The 18541-nt window shown below is 36.9% G+C and overlaps 1 protein-coding gene across 24 annotated transcripts in view; it reads left to right on the top strand.

The window, feature by feature from the left end:
• The window catches only part of ANKRD17 (ankyrin repeat domain 17), a 170810-nt gene extending 152839 nt beyond the window's left edge, over nucleotides 1-17971 (top strand). For 23 of the 24 annotated variants that reach the window (XM_021100390.2, XM_021100382.2, XM_021100381.2 and 20 more), the window contains 5 exons: nucleotides 4105-4302; nucleotides 13820-14068; nucleotides 14556-14734; nucleotides 15145-15309; nucleotides 16544-17968. In XM_021100390.2, coding sequence (XP_020956049.2) covers nucleotides 4105-4302; nucleotides 13820-14068; nucleotides 14556-14734; nucleotides 15145-15309; nucleotides 16544-16603 — 851 coding nt within the window. In that variant the 3' untranslated portion in view covers nucleotides 16604-17968. 24 annotated transcript variants of the gene reach the window in all.
• Nucleotides 17972-18541: the final 570 nt, after the last annotated feature.

Here is an 18541-nt window from a genome sequence, read left to right as displayed (position 1 = left end):
TCCTTGTGATGAGAGCTGTTAGGATTTAGTCTCTCTTTAACAACTTTAGTATATATCATGCAGTAGTGTTAACTATAGTTATGTTGTACATCACATCCTTAATACTTATTTATTGGGAGTTCCCGTCATGGCTCAGGGGTAATGAGCCTGGCTAGTATCCATGAAAACTCAGTTTTGATCCCTGGCCTTGCTCAGTGGGATAAGGATCCAGTGTTGCTGTGGCTGTGGTGTAGGCCCATAGCTGCAGCTCCAGTTTGATCCCTAGCCTGAAAACTTCCATATGCTGCCGGTGCAGCCCTAAAAAGACCAAATAGTAATAATCATACTTATTTATCATAACTGGAAGTTTGTACCTTTTGACCACCTTCCTCCAAATCCCCTTCCTACTCCCTCATCCCTACCTCTGGTAACCACAAGTCTGATCTCTTTTTCAGTGAGTCAGTTTTAAATTCCATATGTAAGTGAGATCATGCAATATTTGTCTTTCTCTTTCTGACTTGCTTTACTTAGCATAATGCCATCATGGTACATCCATTTTGTCAGAAATGGCAGGATTTCCTTGTGTTTTTTTGTTTTGTTTTCTTTGTTTTTGTTTTTGAATAGCTGAATAATACTGTATTGTGTGTGTGTGTGTGTGTGTGTGTGTGTGCGTACACCTGACTACTTCTGTATCTGTTCATCAATAGATGGATGCTTAAGTTGTTTCCATGTCTTAGTTATTGTAAATAATGCTGCTTTGAACATGGAAGTATAGGTAACTTTTGGAGTAAGAGTTTTTGTTTCTTTTGGATATATTCCCAAAAGTGGAATTGCTGGATCATGTGATAGTTCTGTTTTTAATTTTTTGAAGCTCCTCCATATTGTTTTCCATAGTGACTATAGGCTGGTCATATTTCAAGTGCTTACTTAATAATTAAGCATATATGACCAAGTATCTGCCATATTGCACAGCATAGATATTAAACATATCTGTTACCATAAAAATTTCTGTTGGACAGTGAAAATATTTAAAGAGGATCTAAAGATGTGGTTGTAAGTGATTGCTGATTCTGTTAACTTTTTACTTTGAAGTATTTTTAGATTTATAAAAGAGTTCTATAATTACCCCAATTTCCTCAAGCGTAAACATGTTACATTACAATGATATATTTATTAAAACTAAGAAATTAATGTTGGTAACTAAGAAATTAATTACAATTAACTACACTACAGATTTTATTCTGATTTCACCAGTTTTTCCAATAATGTTCTCTTTCTGTTACAGTGTCCAGGATATCATGTTGCATTTTGAGCTTTACATTTTAATATGAATATTTCAAATAGTTAAAGATAATTTCATGTCAGAGTTAGGTAAACTATGGTCCATGGGTCACATATGGTATACTATATTATATTTGTATATTTATATTTGTAACTTTTTTCATTGAAGTTAGAACAATTTTTCAATTCTTTTTAATTTTGAAAAGAATAATATGTGACACAAAAAATAGGACATTCAGATTTCAGCATTTATAAATAAAGTATTCAAACACAGCTATGCCTGTTCATTTACATACTGTGTTATGACTGCATCCATGCTCTCATGACAGCCTAAAATATTTATTATTTAGCCCTTTACAGAAAGGTTGCCAACTTGTCATGTGAAACTGAAGAGATGACATTCTAGGACTAAAAATTTCTAAATTTAATGGGAAATGATTGTTATTTTTACCTGTTTCTATAACACTTAAATGTTATGTAATGAACATGGTCAGTAAATATTGCTTTGCTGGGGGTTAATTGAAATATTTGTATACTTTCAAAAACAATTTCTCCTGAGTACTAAAATGATAGGATCAATATAATTTGATTGTAAAAGCTTCATATGCTACTACATTGGAAATGCTTTTTTTTTTTTTTTTTTTTTCATCTTTTTAGGGCTGCACTTGCAGCATATGGAAGTTTCTAGGCTAGGGGTCAGATGAGCAGCTGCCTGGCTACCTCACAGCCACAGCAACGCCAGATCCAGGCCTCCTCTGTGACCTACACCACAGCTCACGGCAACACAGGTTCCCTGACCCACTGAGCAAGGTCAGGGATTGAACCTGTGTCCTTATAATGCTGTTAGTCGGGTTCGTTATTGCTGAGCCCTGATGGGAACTCTGGAAATACTTTTATATTTCATTTTTATAACAATTGGAATTTAGTGGAAATATATAACTGGGTCACTTTGCTGTACAGCAGGAATTGACAGAACATTGCAAATCAAGTATAATAAAAATTTTTTTTAAATCACACTTACAGAAAAAAATGTGACATCTGGGTAAAGTGTTGTAATAGACTAAAATTAAGATGTATAGAAAAAGGAAATAATTTCTTATTTAATACGGAGAAGTATGGAAAAAGGACGAGCTCCTTACGGAGGTGAGGTTTTGGGGGGATGTATAAAATTACTTACGAAGTTTAACTTGAGAGTTCGTCAGAGGGAAATATTAGATTCAGGTCAAAAAAGCATATTTGCCTTCACAGCTATACCCCTATTTCTACACTCCAAAAAGTTAACATTAATTCAGTAATAGCACCCAATATACAATACTATCATTCTAAATATATCCTTTATGCCTATGTGTTTCTTTTTTCTTTCCTTTGGATCCAGCCAGTCAAGGTTTGTGTATTGCTTTTTGGCTGTTATGTCTCTAGGGTCTCCCCTAGTCTAAAACATCTCAACTTTCTTTTGTTCTTCTTGAATCCTTTGGAAAAAAAGTCTAGTTGTACTGAAGAATGTCCTACATTTCAGATTCATCTGTTTTCTCAATCCATGGTTACATTCAGGTCAAACATTTCTGGCAGGAACATCAGATAGGTAATGTTTGAAACTCACACTGCATAATATCAGGAAGCACTCAATGACAAGTTGTCCCTCTCTCAGCTGTGGAAGTATGGCCGCTTAGTTAAGGTGCTGATCATCAGATCTCTCCATTGTAGAAGTATAGCTACAGTCTTTTTTTTCCTCCTATAGTTTGTTTTGTTTTGTTTTGTTTTTGTTTATTTTTTAGTAGCACTCAGGTTCACAGCAGATTTGAGAGAAGAGTACAAAAACTTCCCATATACTCTGCCTCCATCCAGGCATACTCTCCTTTATTATCAACATGCCCTCCAGAGTGGTACTTGTGTTACAGTTGATGAACCTACATTCACACATCTTTATCAGAGCCCACAGTTTACATGAAGGTTCATTCTTGGTATTGTACATTCTGTGGGTTTGAACAAGTCTAGGGACATGTATTTACGATTATACTATCATTCAGAGTATTTTCAATGTCTTAAAAATCCTCTGTACTTTGCCTACTTATCCCTCCCTCCCCACTAAGTTTTTTTTTTTTTTTTTTTTTTTTAAATATAAATTAACTCCTTGCAGTTCCCATTGTGGCGCATCAGAAATGAATCCGACTAGGAACCATGAGATTGCAGGTTTGATCCCTGGCCTCGCTCATTGAGTTAGGGATCTGGCATTGCCGTGAGCTGTGGTGTTGGTCACACACGCAGCTCGGATCTGGTGTTGCTGTGCCTGGGGTGTAGGCCAGCAGCTAAAGCTCTGATTTAACCCCTAGCCTGGGAACCTCCCATATGCTGTGGGTGCGGCCCTAAAAAAAAATAAATAAAAATACATAAAAAATAAATAAATAACTCCTTGACCATCAAACCTATTTAAATTCCACCGTTAAGGCAATTCCCTGGTGGTCTAGTGGTTAGGATTTGGCACTGTCGCTTCTGGAGCCCAGGTTCAACCTCTGGTCTGAGAATACAGATCCAACATCAACCTGCTGCATGCTGTAGCCAGAATGAATAAATAAATAAATAAATCCCAGTGTTAAGTCTTACATGTATTCTATAATAACTAATAAAATGTCAAAATTAAATGAAAGTATTTTCCTTGATAATTTCTTTTTTTCAAGCTATCTTTGTAAAGAGGGAAATGAGTCAGTGGTCTAGAAGATGTAAGCAAGGAGAAATATTTTAATAAAATATTTTTGGATATGTTGGGGACTTCTTGGAATTTTAGGTTTTTCTAGTTATTTCTCTTAGGGATAACTATTAAAAATATTATTATCTTCTACTTTATAGGTATTGTCAATATGGACTCGCCATATGGTTCTGTAACACCTTCTTCAACACATTTGGGAAACTTTGCTTCAAACCTTTCAGGAAGTCAAATGTATGGACCTGGGGCACCCCTTGGAGGAGCACCCACAGCTGCTAACTTTAACAGACAACATTTCTCCCCACTTAGTTTGTTGACTCCATGTTCATCAGCATCAAATGGTGAGTAGTATACATGGTAATTTCAGAGGAAGAGTTTGCCTATATGTTCCTTAAAAACAAAAGGTTTTAATTTTTTCAAAATTGGAATTTCTAATTTTTTTCTTTTTTTGGCTACACCTATGGCATATGAAAGTTCCCAGGCAAGGGATCAAATCTGAGCTGCAGCTGCACCCTATGCAACAGCTGAGGCAGTGCTGGATCCTTAACCCACTGTGCCACAGTGGCCACTTCCAGGAATTTCTAAGTTTTAAATCTCATCAAATTTAAATATTTAAAAAAATGTAATTATATTCATGGCCATCTGAAATCAAAAAGAATTTCAATAGAATTTCCAGTGTGTTTTTTTGTTTGTTCATTTTGTCTTTTTAGGGCCGCATCCTAAAACCGCATATGGAGGTTCCCAGGATAGGGGTCCAGTTGCAGCTGTAGCAGCTGGACTGTGCCACAGCCACAGCAACGTGGGGTCCATGTTGTGTCTGCAACCTACACGATAGCTCATGGTGATGCCAGATCCTTAACCCATTGAGCGAGGCCAGGGTTTGAACCCGAGTCCTCGTGGAAAGTCCTCGTGGATGCTAGTTGGGTTCGTTAGCCACAGAGCCATGATGGGAACTCCCCTCCAAGTTTTTAAATTACTGGAATCAACCTCAGTTCTATCAGTCCTAGATTATATTGAAGTTTATTTCTAAGAGGGATCATATCTTGAGAATTAAAAAATGCTATACCATCTATTGATTTACATTTACTTTTAGGTTTGAGAATATAACTACCAAGAAGAAAGATTTCTAGCCTTAAAAGTAGTATAGATGTCATATGCTTTTCATTTACCTTTCAGTTCATCTATTGGAGTTCCCGTTGTGGTGCAGCAGTAATGAACCTGGCTAGTAGAATTCAGGAGTTCCTGCATGGTGCAGTGGGTTAAGATTCCCAGCAGATCGGGTCACTGTGGAAACATGGGTTCAATCCACCCTGCCCCCCCAAACCCACACAATAGATTAAAGGATCCTATGTGGGTTGTAGCTGCTGGCTTGGATTTAATCCCCAGACTGGGAACTTCCATATTCCATGGGTGCCACAATTAAAAAAAAGAAAAAAGAAAAGAATTCAAAATGACCGTGATAAAAAAAAGTCTGGTCAGAAATAATGTAAAACATATGAAAATAATGTATTGTTATAAAAAAAAGACAAGTTTATAGCATTGAGTATAATTTACTCATCTTTGAAAAAATTTAAGAAAATTTCTTAAGAATCAGAATTAATTGGAGTTCCCGTCATGACGCAGCGGAAACGAACCTGACTAGGAACCATGAGGTTTCGGGTTTGATCCCTGGCCTCACTCAGTGGGTTAAGGATCCGGCGTTGCTGTGAGCTGTGGTGTAGGCCGAAGACGAGGCTCAAATCCAGTGTTGCTATGGCTGTGGTATAGGCCGGTGGCTACAGCTCCGATTAAACCCATAGTTTGGGAACCTCCATATGCTGTGGGTGCGTCCCTAAAAAGACAATAACAACAACAAAAAACAAAAGTGATTACTTCTAAAAGCTACACTGTATGTTTTAAACCTACCTCTTATTTTCTAGAGTTCTCGCTATAAGAAGAGAGAAATGTAGAATGGAGTAAGGCAAGGAAGAACCCTGTGGACTTGGATTAGAAGTAGAGGATTAAGGGAGTTCCTCTTGTGGTGCAGTGGAAATGAATCCTACTAGTATCCATGAGGATGCGGGTTTGATCACTGACCTCGCTCAGTGGGTTAAGGATCCAGTGTTGCTGTGAGCTGTGGTGTAGGTCACAGACATGGCTCAGATCTGGAGTTGCTGTGGCTGTGGTATTGACCAGCAGCTGCAGCTCCATTTCAGCCCCCAGCCTGGAAACTTCTGTATGCTGCAGGTTTTACCCACCCCCCCGCCCCCGCAAAAAAGTGCAAGTAGAGGATCAGTGTGAACTCGTGATTTTTGAATAGCATATGTATTGGAGTGAATCATATAAGATTGCCACTTTCCCCCCATCACTATCTACTAAAAGGGCCTAGAAGCAATGAATTTTCAATAGTAATAAGCACATTCAGTATCCAGATCCATCCATTAAATATTTTAGTTCACCGAAAGAAACTAGGGCTTCTTGGGGGAATAGCTGATTTGAAAGCTGGGGCAGGGAAAGTGTAATGGGAGCCTGCATAAGTCTTATGGTGTCAGATGGTAATTAAGTGCTCAGATGATAGGGACATGTCAGAAAGACACAGGAGGCAGATACACGGGCTCCCACTGGCCAAATTCAGAAGAGTTTGACCATCAAAATGAATAATGTCAGTTCATTGGATAAAACAAGAATCCATGAGTACGTAATGATTATAAATAACATTTTAAACTGCAGGAGTGAGGCGTTCCCTTCATGGCTCAGTGGCTCACTGGAAACGAATCTGAGTAGCATACATGAGGACACAGGTTCCATCCCTGGCATTGCTCAGTGGGTTAAACATCTGGTGTTGCCATGAGCTGTGTTGTAGGTCGCAGATGTGGTTGGGATCCTACATTGCTATGGTTGTGGTGTAGTCGTGACTACAACTGTGATTCAACCCCTACCCTAGGAACTCCATATGCCGTGTGTGTGGCCCTAAAAGTACATAAAATAAAATAAAATGCAGGAGAGCGAATGTTTTTTCCTTAGAATCTAATGACAACTCATAAATGTAGAAGGAATTATGATTTGAGTCATTACTTTGCTACTATCAGAGTGATTTATTCAGGCAAGACTCTCATACTATTACCTGTAATCTGAATTGTTAACTAATTTGTATTTTCCTTACCTATTATCAGTCTTAATACTTTTTTTTTTTTTTTTTAAGGGCTGCACTCCAGGCATATGGAAATTCCTAGGCTAGGGATGGAATCAGAGCTACAGCTGCTGGCTTAACGCCACGGCTACTCAGGATCCAAACCAAATCTGCAACCTATGCCACCACAGCTTGTGCCAGTGCTGGGTCCTCACCCACTGAGCAAGGCCAGGGATCGAATCCATATCCTCATGAATACTTGTTGGGTTCATTACTGCTGAGCCACAAGGGGAATTCCAAATCTTAATACTTTTTTAATGACCATTTAGTTTGTTTTGTCTGACTTAACTCTTCTTTAGGTAATTTATTCACATGAATATAATTTCAAATTTTTTGTTTATTTATGGTAGTCTTTCAAAATTTTGTTTTCAGTATTTATCTAGATATTTTTCTTAAAAGTTGCCATTTTGGGTGTTGTAGAACTAACCACAGAAGCATTACTTACTTTTCACAATGTATTTTATCTGGTTTTATGTACTTGAACAGGTTTTATCACATTTCTTCATACTTTCAACTTCTCTTTTCCCTCCCCCTCTTTAGGACATCAGTACATATTAGGACTCTGGCGAATTAAGTTGGGATATAGGGGACATAGGTCCCTTCCTTCAGAAAGAAAAGAAATCAAGCAGAGAACCTTTCTTGAGGCCCTAGAAAAATAGATTGGTGATGCCCAAGATCTTTCTGCATACAGGCTGAGCAGAGAGCCCTTATCCCATTCAAATTGCTAAGGTCTTTTCTGCCAACACTCAACCAGCAGTTCATGCATTGATTACTGATCACTAGCTCTGGTCTATGAGTTTCAGTCTTTCGCAGGTTTAGTCAGTGAGTCATTTTGACACTCAATCTAGTAAAGCTGTTACTGGATCAAAAAGCGTTGTAGTTTTTAAAGAAAAAAACTAATTTTACATTGTGACCCAGTACACATGTCATGCATATATAATTGAATTATATTTACAAAACAGTACTTATCCTTACAATATTTATTGCATGCTGGTATTTTCTGTTCTTTTTTTTTTTTTGTCTTTTTTTTAGAGCCACTCTTGTGGCAGATAGAGGTTCCCAGGCTAGGGGTCGAGTTGGAGCTGTAGCCACCAACCTACGCCACAGCCACAGCAACACTGGATCCAAGCTGCATCTGCGACCTACACCACAGCTTATGGCAACACTGGATCCTTAACCCACTGAGCGAGGCCAGGGATCGAACCTGCGTCCTCATGGATGGATACTAGTCGGGTTCATTAACTGCTGAGCCACGATGGGAACTCCAGTATTTTCTATTCTGTTTTCTTTAAATTTTAAAAAAATTTTATGTTGATCATGACCATCCACATTCATTACATGATCTATGGTAGTTAAATCAACACTGAAGTGAAGCATGAAGAAAGTACAGTGTAATTTTCCTGCAGGGGTACTTTTTTCTCTTTGTAAGTCCCATTGCTCTTTCAGTTTAAATTTAGGACCCTGTCGTCATTTCAGAAACTGAAAAGTGGATTTACTGAAGCGTAAGTTTCAAGATGTCTCATTTCGAGGGGCAAGGTACCTAATTTTGCATTTGTAATTTCATATTCTTTTTCTAAAACAGATTACCAGATTGTATAGGATCACACAAAACCTCTAAACCCTGTTTTTTTCTTTAATATATAAGTTGGCATATTTTAAAATAACACAATTCTGAATTAGATTTTGCTAGTTTTTTTCTACTGAAAGAAATTATATTAGAGATAAAAGAAGTTATAATTAGGCTCTTTGCATAGCAGGGAATATAAATCTGCCCAAGGAATTTCAAAGAAAATAGTGTTTACTTTAAGGCTATGCAGGGCCACCTTCAGAACCATTCAGGATTTGAGACAGCTATTCTCCATCTTTCTTTGGAGGATTTATGGTCTCATTCATGGTCTGTTTCTCGTGAACCTCTTCCATTTACTCTCTTTCCACCTAGGCTTCTTCATAATTTCATCTTGTATGTGGTTCTCAAAGATTCAATTCATAGTTAATTAAACCAGTTTTTCTTTTTACCAATTACACCTTTCTGAATGAGAAATAAGATTGACTGAACTCTTATGTTCAAGTAATGTCATGTCAGTCATAGATTGCTGGCTAGCTTAAAGTGGAGTTCCCATTGTGGTGCAGTAGAAATGAATCTTACTAGTAACCATGAGGTTGTGGGTTCGATCCTTGGCCTCACTCAATGGGTTAAGGATCTGGTGTTGCCTTGAACTGTGGTGTGGGTTGCAGACGCAGCTCAGATCTGACGTTGCTGTGGCTGTGGCGTGGGCTGGCAGCTGTAGCTCCAATTAGACCCCTAATCTGGGAATCCCCATATGCTGCAGGTACAGCCCTAAAAAGCAATAAAATAAAATAAAATAAGTGGATCATTCTTCAGTCAGATGTCTACCATTAGTCCAATTAAGAAGCCATTAGGGAGGAAGCAGAAAACAGTCATCTGATTAAAAAGAAAATCTATGGCTAGCGAGGTGGCAAAATCTGTGAAAAGGATAAATCTCTTAAAAGAGGTGGATCAGCAGGCAAGCCTGATTATTCTGTTCACTTAAACAGAATATAGAGTGTTCCTGCTATTTTGCTTTGCTTTTGTTTTTTGAAGGATACAGGAAAGGAAAGAGAAACTAGCTCTAACACAGAGATTAGGACAGGCTCCCCTGGATGAGTTGTAGGGAATGTATGATTCATTCTTCATTCTATCAGTCCTTCCTGCTTGTTCTCCATCATTGCTTCCTCTTGCCAACCACCTTTGCCTGTGTCTTCGTGTTAGTCTTCTAGCTTGATTTTTCTCAGGTATGTAATTGTGCCCTTTCACTACAGAGTTTAAAAGACAACTTTGTTATTCCCTTCTGTTTATAGCTTCCGATGTTCCTTGCAGTTCAATTTAGTTTTTTCTGGAATATTCTTTCATTTCTAATACTTTCCTGAGTTTTGTCATCTTGTTTCCAGTTTTAATAATTCTGAGTTATGCTGTTCTTTTGAACCTCTTTTTCTTTTATTTCTTGTAGCTTGCTTTGGAATTTTATATTATAGTCTCTATTTTTTTATTTTTGGCTGCTCCCTCGGCATGTGAAAGTTCTCAGGCCAGGGTTCGAACCCTTGCCACAGCAGTGACAACACCAGATCCTTAACCTGTTGTACCACAAAGGAATTTCTAGATTATAGTTTCTTTTCTGCTAGATTATAGTCTCTTTTCTGATGTGCCTTTAGAATATTAGAATATAGCTTTCTTTCTGGCATTCTTCTATTGTCTATAAGATGTTATGGGTCCATATCTCCTTTAGTTCATAAAGTAGTGTTCTTTGGAATTTGACTGCAATTCTCTTGTTTTGCATTTTTAAATGAAGTGACTTTTCCTGAACTTTTAGAAGGAATAAGTATATCAGGTTATCTTTTCTAGCTTAAAGACTCTAGAATTTCCTCTCCTAGGAAAGGTTGCCAATACATGGTCTTGTACTTTTTTAAATCTCCTGGCTTTGTTGTCCCTAACTACCTGTCCACCCTACCCACTCACCTTCACCTCTGCCCTAATCTTGACAGAATCTTCTCTTCATTGTTTTTGTTGCCTCTTTCCTATTCCTGGAATCTGATCGCAGAAGTTTCTTGTCCGTGTAGGACTTGATCCTGGAAGGACACTTCAGCAGGTACAGGTCATAGGGCCCATTTTGTTCCACCTTCCTCAGACCTTACTATGAATCTCTTGTGATCTCCCTGCATGGACAGAACTCTCCCACTTTTACCTGCTGTTTTCAGATTGGCCTGCCCTGCTTTCTTTTGACTACCTTTGACTATTTTGTGATTCTCCTGTTCTCAGGCCTGGAGAGTTGCTTACTTCTGCAAAGATACTGCATGATAACCATACGAATTTTATAGCTCTTGGTGATTTGTCCCCATTCACTTATATCTTTGGATTCATTTAGATTACCTTAGTTTTGTGATAGATGTTTTCCCTAGATTTTGAGCTTTGCTAACTTAGTGGCATTGTTTTTATGAGAGAATTTGGGAAGACTCAAAACCTGTGCCACTACTGTTTCCATTATTCTAGAATTCCATTTTATACCAGCGTAATTTTAAGGTGTATTTTTAAATATTTATAATTACTTTAAAGACTGATGTGGCTTTTCCATTTTCTTATGACTTGTTAAAAGTAAATACTATGAAGGAATGCTAATGGATCCATGACCACAGGAATTATGTTTTAATTTTTCATTAGAAGGTAATAGTTTTCTTGGTTTACTTTTACAGATGACAAGCCCTCACATCTCATTTTTTTTATTCTCCAATAAAATCAATATCCATATAATAATTTATAGGGTACTTTAGCATTCATTCCTTTTAGTTAATAGTTACTGCATCTCACTGAGTAGTGATACTATCAGTTTAACTAAAACAGACCTCTGTAAGCACTAGTAGGATGGGATTGATCTCCACAGTACTTTCCAGTTCTGTATTATTCTAAAACACATATGAGAAGTCTTTTTTAAAAGAAAAAAAACACTTTCAGGCCAATAATATTACTGAATTTTTCTGTGTCTTCCAAATTCCCTAAAAAGTACCTTGGGAAGTAGAAGCACTATGTTTGTGTGTATGGGCAGATAGATTGATTTTATAAATTTATTAGCTACCTGAGTCCCATTGGATAGATACAGACACAAACGTGTTTATACACACACACATGTATATAGAAAACTTAAATGTAAAGAGAGCTAAATGAAAATATATCATTAGGAGTTCCCATTGTGGCTCAGCAATAATGAACCCGACTAGTATCCATGAGGACATGGGTCCCATCTCTGTCCCCGCTTAGTGCGTGAAGGATCCAGCGTTGCTGTGGCTGTGGTGTAGGCTGGCAGCTGCAGTTCCAATTGGACCCCTAGCCTGGGAACTTCCATATGTTGTGGGGTGTGGCCTTAAAAAGGCCAAAAAGAAAAAATAAATTAAATATATATCATAAAATAACTATCACTAGGGCATAGAGTCAGGCATTTGTGGTTAAATTATAGCTTTGTAGGTAACTGTTTTGACTTTCAAGCTTCAAGCTCCTCCATAGTTTAAACTCTATCTAAATTTAAATGTGCTTGGTATTTAAAGTTTTCTCAATAAATACAGTTTTGGTTTTTATTTTTCCTTCTCTATAGTGTGTAAAGACATTAAATCACGAATGCATATTCCCAAATTGCCTATATTAAGAATCAACCCTGGAGTTCCCGTCGTGGCTTATTGGTTAACGAACCCAACAGTCCTTGAGGACACAGATTTGATCCCTGGCCTCGCTCAGTGGGTTAAGGTTCCACTGTTGCCCTGAGTTGTGGTGTAGAACAGACATGGCTCAGATCCTGCATTGCTGTGGCCGTGGTGTATGCCTGCAGCTACAGCTCCAATTCGACCCCAAGCCTGGGAATCTCCATATCCCACGGGTTCAGCCACAAAAAGAAAAAAAAAAAAAAAGGCAAGAACTAGCCTTGTTTTTATAAGTAAAGCCTAAATTGTCTTTTTTTTCTTTCTTTTTTTTTTTTTTTTTTTTCTTCTCTTTTTTGGGCTACCCCTGTGGCATATGAAAGGAAGTTCCCAGCCTAGGGATTGGATTGGAGCTGCAACCTCCAGCCCATGCCACAGCCACAGCAAGGCCAGATCCAAGCTGCATCTATGACCTATACTGCAGCAATGCTGGATCCTCAACCCACTGAGCAAGGCCAGGGATCGACCCCACATCCTCATGGATACCAGTTGGGTTCTTTACTGCTGAGCCACAATGGAACTCCTTAAATTGTCATTCTTATTTATTTATTTGTTTATTTTTTTGCTTTTTAGGGCCATTCCTGCGGCATATGGAAGTTTGTCACGTTGGAGATACAGCTGCTGGCCTACATCATAGCCACAGCAACATCGGATCTGAGCCATATCTGTGCCCTATACCACTCACAGCTCAGGGCAGTGATGGGATCCTTAACCCACTGAGTGACGCTAGGGATCAAACCCACATCCTCATGGATACTATTCAAATTCGTTTCCCCTGTGCCATAAGGGGAACTCCCAAATTGTCATTTTTAAAAGTGTGTTCTGTGGACAAGGCACAAGATGCAATAAAACACTTGGGTTATAAGGCATACGCTTCTTTTGGTATTTTATCAGCATATTATGGTTCTGCGAAGTCTTGATTTAAAGAATCTTTTTTTTTTTTTTTCTTAAGCTAGATTTTCCAAATTTATTAGATATCTGAACATCTTTGTTTTTTTCATCATAACATACTTAGGAACAACATACTTAGGAACAGATATTCCCAAGGAAAATAGTTTGAAAATTGCCAGTATAGTCAGTGATCTTTCCCACCTGCCTTTGGTTGTTTGTGTTTTGAATTTAAACATTGTCTTCTCATTGTTCTGGTATTATTTTTTACTCACTGTTAAGGGTAAAGTTATTTAAATATTAAATTAATGTGTAGTGCAACATTTACATTTTCGTATGCTGTCATGAAACTAAATGGTAAAATTGTGAGCCAAATTTAAAAAAATGACTGCAAAGTCATAGAACTTTAACCAGATTTAATATACATAATTTGTTATTTAAGCATTACCCTCATTTCATTTTTCTTTAAAGGATTACATATTTAAGGTATTTAAGATTTTGTTTTATGAAATTACAGGCTTTATAGATAACGTGTATATTATTTAAAAATAATTTTTCTCTAGATTCTCCTGCACAGTCAGTATCCTCTGGAGTTCGTGCACCTTCTCCTGCCCCATCATCAGTACCTTTAGGGTCAGAAAAGCCCAGCAACGTCTCTCAGGATAGAAAAGTTCCAGTCCCTATTGGGACGGAACGTTCTGCACGTATCAGGCAAACTGGAACTTCAGCTCCATCTGTTATTGGGAGTAATTTGTCCACATCAGTCGGGCACAGTGGCATCTGGTCCTTTGAAGGGATTGGTGGCAATCAAGGTATGATATGCTCTAATGCTTACTAGGAATTAAGTTTATGCATTTCACTAAAATATTGTAAGCAGTATTTAACCTTAATAGACATTCTTAGAAAAATATGTATTCATATTTCTTTGTTTAGACTATCTGTTTATTTAAGAGTTGTTGCCATGTTAATTGCCCATTGCTTTCTGAAAAAGTTTAGTGCAAGCATATTATTTTCTTCATTTCATCATGCTAAGGAGATGTTAATATTACTTTGAGGGCTCTTTAAGCTTTTATCTTAGCTCTTTTGTTTTTTAACTCAATGTGTTTAGGTTACTTTATTAGGCTAGTATATCACTATCTACAAACATGAAAATATTGCAATAAATATATGAGTAGATTATTATTCTGAAGGAATTCACAATTCAGTATTGAAAAATATTAGAAATATATAAAATTTTTTGCTGCTTTCTGATTTTAAATATCACCAATTATTTTTTTCTGCCTTTTCATTTTCCCTCAGACAAAGTAGACTGGTGTAATCCTGGGATGGGAAACCCTATGATTCACAGGCCAATGTCTGATCCAGGAGTATTTTCACAGCATCAAGCAATGGAGCGAGAGAGTACAGGAATTGTAACTCCTTCTGGTACATTCCATCAGCATGTTCCTGCAGGATACATGGACTTTCCTAAAGTTGGGGTAATGGTGCTTTAAATAAGCATTTCCATTATTTCTAAATGTTTTTCTTATTATTAGTCTTATTTCACTTGCCAGTATATAAGCATTTGTGAAATGATGCTGGAGCTTTGGCTTTGAAGTATAGGTTAAAAATCTGGCTAAAATATAAGTATTTATAAACCTGATTTTTGCCCAGTTGGTCAGAGAAATGTTTTCTGACAAAATATTTTTTATAGAGTTGACTTATAGTATCTTCTAGCTAAAGCTAGAAGAAATCATGTAATGGAAGATAATGCATCATGTAGATAGATAGCTTAGACTTTTCCAAAATGAGGTAAAGTTTCAAATATTGATTTTAAGGCTGTTGATCATACTGAGAAAAGTAACCAGTGACTTGAATGTGCACTATCTTTGTTTCCTTCTTTTTTAAGGGTATGCCTTTTTCTGTGTATGGGAATGCAATGATTCCTCCAGTAGCGCCTATTCCTGATGGTGCTGGAGGACCCATATTTAATGGCCCTCATGCTGCGGACCCCTCTTGGAACTCCCTAATAAAGATGGTTTCAAGCTCCACTGAAAATAATGGCCCTCAAACGGTAAGGCTGATTATTCAGTGACATTTGTTTCATGTTTAATGAGATGCCAAAACAAATGGGGTACTGATAACTCATGATAGAGAATATGATGGATATGGGTAGTTGAGAAAATTAGGGAAATTTAATGTAGATGAAATACAGCAGAGGGATTTGAAAAATGGTACCAAAGGTAGTAGTTTGGCACTAAAATTATGAAAGACATAATATATTCCATTGGGTAGCAGATGGTAAGTAAAAGATTTTAAGTTTTGCAAAGTGTCGTGATTTTTTTTTTTTTTTTTTTTTTTTTTGTCTTTTTGCCTTTTTCTAGAGCCACACCTACAGTGTATGGAGGTTCCCAGGATAGGGGTTTAATCAGAGCTGTAGCCTCTGGCCTACGCCACAGCCTCAGCAACGAGGGATCCGAGCCACGTCTGCGACCTACATCACAGCTCATGGCAACGCCAGATCCTTAACCCACTGAGCAAGGCCAGGGATTGAACCTGCAACCTCATAGTTCCTAGTCAGATTTGTTAACCATTGAGCCACGACAGGAACTCCAAAGTGTTGTAATTTTATGTATCAAAATTTACTAGTGATTGGAGTTCCCATTGTGGTTTAGCAGGTTAAGAACCCAATATAGAGTCCGTGAGGACGTGAGTTCAATCTGTCCTTGCTCAGTGGGTTGAAGATCTGGCATTGCCACAAGCTGCATCATAGGTCACAGATGTGGCTCAGATCCATTGTTGCTGTGGCTGCCACGTAGGCTGGCAGCTGCAGTTCTGATTCAATTCCTTAGCCTAGGAACTTCCATATGCTGCAGGTGCAGCCCTAAAAAAAAAAAAAAAGCATTACTAGTGGTATGAAAAGGACCATTTATTAAATATTATAAATGTCAAAACAGTGTATAGTTATAATCATGAAAATGCACAGGAATAGTTGTATATTTTAGCTTATTGTGGTATGTTTAATATCTTTGATTAATTTTTACCCCACAGTCATCAACCTATATGTACTCCAATAATGGTTTTTAAAAAAATAATGATAAATTAGAGCCTGCTTGAGGATTAAGAAGAGAGGCAGGAAAACAACAGATGAAAGTGACTTTTCTTCATTGTTTCCAAATATGCTGCAAATTGACTTGAGACTTAAGCTATTTTAGTTCATGAATATTAGGAGCAGTTCTTTAGAGTTTTGTTTTAATCAAATATACATTAAATATGCATTTAATCAAATGTGTGCTCTCTATTCATAGGTGTGGACTGGACCCTGGGCACCTCACATGAACAGTGTGCACATGAACCAGCTTGGCTGATGAGGACCAGCTGGTTAGCCTGCGGACCTTTTCATTCAGAGGAAATCACAAGTGGCCGAAAAAAATTTATGCCCCCAAATCATTCTACTGATGTGCTTGACTGAAGTGTGTAGGCTTTTTGCAGAAGAACTTACTAACTGACCTATTTTCTGTGAACATTTGTGACTGCCCATTCCCCATCATCATCCGTTTTACCTTAGTTAGCATTTTTCTTATCATTTTTCTTTTTTTCTTTCCCTCTTCCCCTTTGGACATAACTTTCTGTTGAAGCTGTTCTTTGGCTGGTTGGTTTTAGTACTGTAAACTGCTTCTGAGCAAACACGGAAATTTAGCAAAATTATGTAAACTTGATCCTGAAGTTTTAGAATGGCAAATAAATGTACAATTGTTTACATAACAGAAAAGGCTAAGCAGAAAGTAAATTTCAATATGTCAGTATAGAGGCTCTACTTTATGTAGACTTAAATTAATGTGAGATATGTACCTTCATATTCAGAAATCTGGATGTTTCCTTCATACATTAAACTATTAATAAGCATAACTTTTCTGCTTGTGTACTTTAAGTATAAAGTAAAACAATGGGCATTGTCAGAGAATGTTCCCGACGTTGGCCTTTATAATACCCAGGCTGCTCTGTTTTGAGTTTGTTTGCAGCAAGGCACATAGAGAATAAGAAATTTATCACCTTTTCATGTCTCTTTATTACCTTGTCATACTTTTAAAACTAATGCACACTTCTCTCTTTATTCACTCTTTTTTCTTTCCTCACCCTTACCACTAATATCAGTAAAACTTTCTCGCTGATCATAAAATAATTCTGTAAAGACTTTTATTCTAATGGCTGCTAAAGAGAGTTAGAGAACCTTCACTATCACCTGGGGTTTCTTCTAACCATAAAACATTCAGTCTTTCTGAGAATTTAAAAAGCCACCACTGGTTCCCAGTCAGCATATGCAAGCTCTTAAAATACTGTTTATTATTAAACAATTCAGTGTACTATTTCATATTGGATAATAATGATCCTTAACATTGGCTTTTGAATCATCAGGAGTCAACATAAAAATTCCAACTTTCAGTAATTTAGTGGAAAGTTTTTTTGTTTTGTTTTTTGTTTTTTTTCCAATTTTAAAGGCTTAATCTTTACACTTGTATATTATCAGTGAAAGGGATCAACAGCTAACGTGGGGCAAGTAATAAAATAAATTTTGCTTTTGTCAGTTTTGACAATTCATGGTAGACATGATACATAGACTACAAAATAAAGTCTCTATTTAACCTGTTTATATAAGACACAGGGCCACACTAAACTACTCAGTGGGATTTATCTATTCAGTTCACTTGAAACAATAAACAGTAATGTTCCAAGAAGAATATGTGTCCTACCCTGTCTCATGTGGAGAAATAAATTATATGGTGAAATGTAAAAGAAAGTTAGCATAATAGTGAAGTAATGTATCTTCAATATGTTTTCCTTTTTTTTTTTCAATTAGACATAAATTCCACACTGTTGAAACATAAAACATTAACTAAAATTCAGGTAGATCACCCAGAGTTGACAATATTAATGTAGTTCCTTGACTATTCAAGTAAACAAAATGATTTCTTTACTGATAGCCTGAGGAAAGAGTAAAAAGAAGATTTCTCAAACATATCCAAAATTCTATAAACAATATGTTTCTATCTTTTAATTTAGGAGGGGGTCTTAAAATATATAAATTTTGTTTTTGTGCCTGTCTATGACTGATACGACCAAATTTAACAGAGAAGTTAAATGATATCCTACAAAAATTATAGTTATGATATAAAATTATAGCACTTTAGTAAGAAAGGGGTATGATGCTATTTAACAGTATTTTATGTATGACTTTTGCTACTATCCTATAATTTTTTTTTCTTAATTTCTTTCCTGTGTTTACTGGGGTTATTTTCTAATTAAAA

Source organism: Sus scrofa, chromosome 8 (genome assembly GCF_054392235.1).
Source record: "Sus scrofa isolate SSC_HxYL_T2T_F1_AM1 chromosome 8, Sscrofa_HxYL_maternal_Yorkshire_Landrace_v2.0, whole genome shotgun sequence".
Lineage (NCBI taxonomy): Eukaryota > Metazoa > Chordata > Mammalia > Artiodactyla > Suidae > Sus > Sus scrofa.
The sequence above is the reverse complement of the archived record's forward strand: the minus strand, read 5'-3'. Positions and strand labels throughout refer to the sequence as shown.